The following is a 5,000-nucleotide window of genomic DNA, read 5'->3' on the forward strand; positions in this document are numbered from 1 at the left end:
AACTGTAATATAAAGTGTCTAACTGTAATATAAAGAGTCTAACTGTAATATAAAGTGTCTAACTGTAATATAAAGAGTCTAACTGTAATATAAAGTGTCTAACTTTAATATAAAGAGTCTAACTGTAATATAGTCTAACTGTAATATAGTCTAACTGTAATATAAAGAGTCTAACTGTAATATAGTCTAACTGTAATATAAAGTGTCTAACTGTAATATAAAGTGTCTAACTGTAATATAAAGAGTCTAACTGTAATATAAAGTGTCTAACTGTAATATAAAGAGTCTAACTGTAATATAAAGTGTCTAACTGTAATATAAAGAGTCTAACTGTAATATAAAGAGTCAGAAGCATCTGCAGTGGTGAGACGTCTAAAGTGTCTCCCCATCACTGGAGGACTTGTATGTTTTTTGTCCCTGAGGAGAGGAGTGGAGTGGATGCGTGTAGATAAAGTGAGTTGTTGAGGTAAAAAAATGGGAACTTTTCTCATATATATGCTAATGAGTGAAGGAACGTGGGTTCCAGAGTTCTGAGGCTTTTCAGTGTCGTGTCTTATTGAAGCTTTGAGATTACTGCACGCTTCCCCATTAAACTCTACACACCGCTATCTGTGTGGCCGAGCGACGCTTATTCCCTCTGTGTGTGTGTGTGTGTGTGTGTGTGTGTGTGTGATAACTCTGCACCCATTATTAATCAGTAGCACTAATAATGAACAATTTTTCAAGGACATGTTGCTGTTCAAGCTCACATTCAAATCAGGATTTAGTGAATAATTACCTTTTTCTCTAAATGATGGTTTTAAATAAATAAACATAAATAAAAGCTGAATACTTATGACGTTTGCCTCACACCTCCAGGGTTGGGGGTTTGATTCCTGCCTCCGCCTTGTGTGTGTGGAGTTTGCATGTTCTCCCCGTGCCTCGGGGGTTTCCTCCGGGTACTCCGGTTTCCTCCCCCGGTCCAAAGACATGCATGGTAGGTTGATTGGCATCACTGGAAAATTGTCCGTAGTGTGTGAGTGTGTGAGTGAATGAGAGTGTGTGTGTGCCCTGTGATGGGTTGGCACTCCATCCAGGGTGTATCCTGCCTCGATGCCTGATGACGCCTGAGATAGACACAGGCTCCCCGTGACCCGAGGTAGTTCGGATAAGCAGTAGAAAATGAATGAATGAATGAATGAATGAATGAATGAATGAATGAATGAATACTTGTGTGCTTACAGAAACCTGCACCGTATGACACATGACACGTTCATGTCTCTGTATGCTCCTGGTCTTAGAGGAGATGATAAGGAGTTGGAGAGAGAGAGAGCATTTGCAGGAGCACTTTCTGACCAATAAGAAGCGAGGATTTAGTGGCGCTGGGATACGGTTCGGTTAGTTCAGCTGGACTCGGGTGTCTACGCCGAGAGCGATTAGAGTGATTTATTTCTCATTAGGGATTTCGTTGAAGTGGACATATGATGTCACAAAGAGAGATTTGTTTGTGGTGTTCAGGGCCGTGGCTCACTTGTGACCTCTGTGTGTTCTGAGTGTGATTGTCAGTGAACGCTGTACATCGGCTCTCAGCTCCGTCTGACCGCGCCACACTCTCAGGAGGATGTTCCTGAAGAAACACCGTTGAAGCTGCCCTTTATTTACAGACCCGGGCAGCTTGGGGAGCTGAAGCCATACATCTGTGGTTTCTTTAAGTGGTGTACAAATAGAGGGCCATTCAGTGAGGACGACGGGACATACGAGAATCTGAGACCTACAGAAAAGAGCAGCAGAGTTCTATAGAGAATAGAGGAAGGGGGAGAGAGAAGGGGGTCCATCAGACTTCACTACGCCTGCGATTACTTGCTTAATAATGACGCCCAAGTGGCCAGAAGTGTTTTACACACACACACACACACACACACACACACACACACACACACACACACACACACACACACACACACACACACACACACACACGATGATTCATGTGTGCAATCACACATATTGACATACAATCTCTCTCTCTCTCTCTGACGCACACACTCACACACACACACACACACACACACACACACACACACACACACACACACACACACACACACACACACACACAATGTGTGTTGGGGATGAGAAAAGGGAATGAAACGGAGTGAAAGCTGATGAAAGGCGTAACACGTGGAGAGTGAATGATTTGAGTCGTCTGTCTGAAACGTGATTTTCAAAAGGGTTTAAGTGCAGAGAGAAATTCAGAAATTATTCAGAGATTTTCCTGAATTACAGATGTTCCTGAAGCACAAGTTGAAAGTCCTGGTTAAACCTGTCAGACATTTTCAGTAAAAAATGACAATAAAAACCTTTATTTCTAGTTTTCTGCTCATTTCTACATCTCTGTTCATCTGTATATTTACGTACATTTTAAATTATATATGAATCTATAATTACATTTTGTTTATTCCAATATTTATGTATTGTGTATCGACTCTTTTTTCCTCTAAATAAATATTTTTTAATATCTTTTAAAGTCAAGGCACTTCTATTTACAGTTATTATTTATTTATTTATTTATTTATTATTATTATTATTATTATTATTATTATTATTATTATTATAGCACTCAAAGCTGCCTCATAAAATGTACTAAAGATCAACAAACAAATAAACAAATAAATCATATATTTTATATAAAAATATAAACAATATATAACAATATAAACAAATAAATCATAGAAATATTTTTATATATTTTAAAGTCAGTGCTTTTTTATTTTCATTATTATTATTATTATTATTATTATTATTATTATTATTATTATTATTATTGCACTCAAAGCTGCCTCATAAAATGTACTAGAGATCAACAAACAAATACACAAATAAATCACATATTTTAATATTTTAATTTTGTGTGTTTCATCTGCTGCAGTTTTATTATAGAGGAAATAAATGCATTTCTCTCTTGTGCATGTGAGTGAACTTGGCTTCAGTAATCACACCCAGCCCTCCCACCTGCACTCCGGAGGGAGTGGGCGTGGTGTAATCACCAAACCACGCCCATTGGGCGTGATCTATGCAAATCAGGAGACGGCATCCACCTGCCGAGGCGCCTCCTGTAGCAGTCGAGACAGTGGAGACTCCGGAGAGATCCAGCGCGCTTCCTCCTCAATCTGCCCCGGATCTGGAGGATCAACCTGCTCCTTTTCTTCACTACCCCGTGTGTCAGGAACATCAGGACTATAAACACACACACCGCAGTGGATTTGCGTGGGCTTTTGATTGTTATTGGTCATTTTTCTTTCCCTAAAACTAGAGGATTTTCCTCTTCAGACATGTTCAGGTAAGTTCTCACGACGTTTCGTGGCTCTCTCAGAACTTCCTCTGCTCTCTACAGCTCCGTCTGAACACAATTTATAAAGGGTTTATAGGATAGAAAGCGTTTATATGATTTGCTTTCGTCATATTTGACGTCTGTTGTTTAAAAAAAAAGTGAGTTGTAACTTTATTATGAAGTTGTTGTTGTTGTTTTCCCCCTCTCCACATGTATGCTTTATTACTGATGTGATTGTTGTTTAAAATGAAGCACAGATGAGTTTCACATGAAGCAGAATAAAAAGCGTTAATAAGCTCCATGTCCGTGCGCTCGAGCGCTGCGCGTAAAGATCAAAGGCTTCGTCTGCTTTATTATTGTACCGGAAAGTTCCCACCTTTATTTTTTTTATCTGATATCACGTTTATCTGATGGACCAGATCACCTATTTATTTTTCATATTTATATGGTCTGTAAATACATGAATATAGCTATATATAAAATATTGCGCGCGTGAAAGCTGTTGAATTTCCGAGAGTGCTGTGTTTTCTCTCTCTCTCTCTCTCTCTCTCTCTCTCTCTCTCTCTCTCTCTCTCTCTCTCTCTCTCTCTCTCTCTCTCTCTGTGTGTGTATGTGTGTGTGTATGTATGTGTATGTATTTATGTATGTGTGTGTGTGTGTATGTTTGTATTTATGTATGTGTGTGTATGTATGTGTGTATGTATGTATGTATTTATGTATGTATATGTGTGTGTATGTATGTATTTATGTATGTATGTGTGTCTTTTTTATTGTTTATTTATTTATTTGTTTTTGTTTGTTTTGCCAAAGGCGCAGCCAGAAACCTATTGCAGAGTAAATAGAATTCCAAAAAAATACTCATTATTCCTGCGATACAGATTTATTTTAAGAGCACAATCCACTGTTGAGATATAAATAACACCACTAATATTTAACACTGTTAGAGATTTTTATTGGGTTCACATTTTGCCTGTAAGCAGAACTTTTGTTTCAGGTTTTAATGAAATTTCATTCAAAGTCAATATGACGTTTTATAATGCGCCTGAAATGACACACTGAAAAGGAAAGTGACTGATGAGTGACTTGGGTTTCTAATGACAACAGTAGACACTGGTTATAAAAAGTCTAAACAAACTCATAGACATCTATAACCATCTATGACCATGTATAACCTATATATAAATCTGTAATCTGTAACATTTTGTAGCTGCCTGGATCAGTCTAGAAGTGTCTATAAATCTCTGACAACCTATAACACTCTGTAGCAGCCTATAACTGTCTATGTCAATATATAACCGTCTGTAACAGTCTATAGTTGCTTATATCAGTCTAGAAGTGTCTGTAAGTGCTTAGAACAGTCTGGAACAGTATCGAATTGTCTAAGACTGTCTGTACCATGTTGTAACTATCAATACCAGTTTATAACTGTATAACAGTTTACCTCTATAACTGTCTATAACTGTCTGTAGTAAAATCTGTAGTCATCTGCAAACCTCTGTATCAATCTGTATCAGTTGCATGATATAGACATTTAATAGCTCGGGGTAGAACTGACAGATTTAGTGTTTCTTTACTCTCTCTCTCTCTCTCTCTCTCTCTCTCTCTCTCTCTCTCTCTCTCTCTCTCTCTCTATCTCTATCTCTCTCTCTGTTGTGGTGGTGATGGTGTATAATTGTTGTTTAGTTTTCTC

The 5,000-nt window shown here is 38.0% G+C and overlaps 1 protein-coding gene across 3 annotated transcripts in view; it reads left to right on the plus strand.

Annotated features, from left to right (window-relative positions):
- The window catches only part of sema3fb (sema domain, immunoglobulin domain (Ig), short basic domain, secreted, (semaphorin) 3Fb), an 88,678-nt gene that overhangs the window by 15,029 nt on the left and 68,649 nt on the right, over positions 1 to 5,000 (plus strand). For 2 of the 3 annotated variants that reach the window (XM_047810515.1, XM_047810516.1), the window contains exon 1: positions 3,084 to 3,319. The exons of the other annotated variant lie outside the window; for it this stretch is intronic. In XM_047810515.1, coding sequence (XP_047666471.1) covers positions 3,312 to 3,319 — 8 coding nt within the window. In that variant the 5' untranslated portion in view covers positions 3,084 to 3,311. Of the gene's footprint in view, positions 1 to 3,083; positions 3,320 to 5,000 lie in introns of those variants that run through there. 3 annotated transcript variants of the gene reach the window in all.

The sequence above is a fragment of the Tachysurus fulvidraco genome, chromosome 2 (assembly GCF_022655615.1).
Source record: "Tachysurus fulvidraco isolate hzauxx_2018 chromosome 2, HZAU_PFXX_2.0, whole genome shotgun sequence".
NCBI classification, from domain to species: domain Eukaryota; kingdom Metazoa; phylum Chordata; class Actinopteri; order Siluriformes; family Bagridae; genus Tachysurus; species Tachysurus fulvidraco.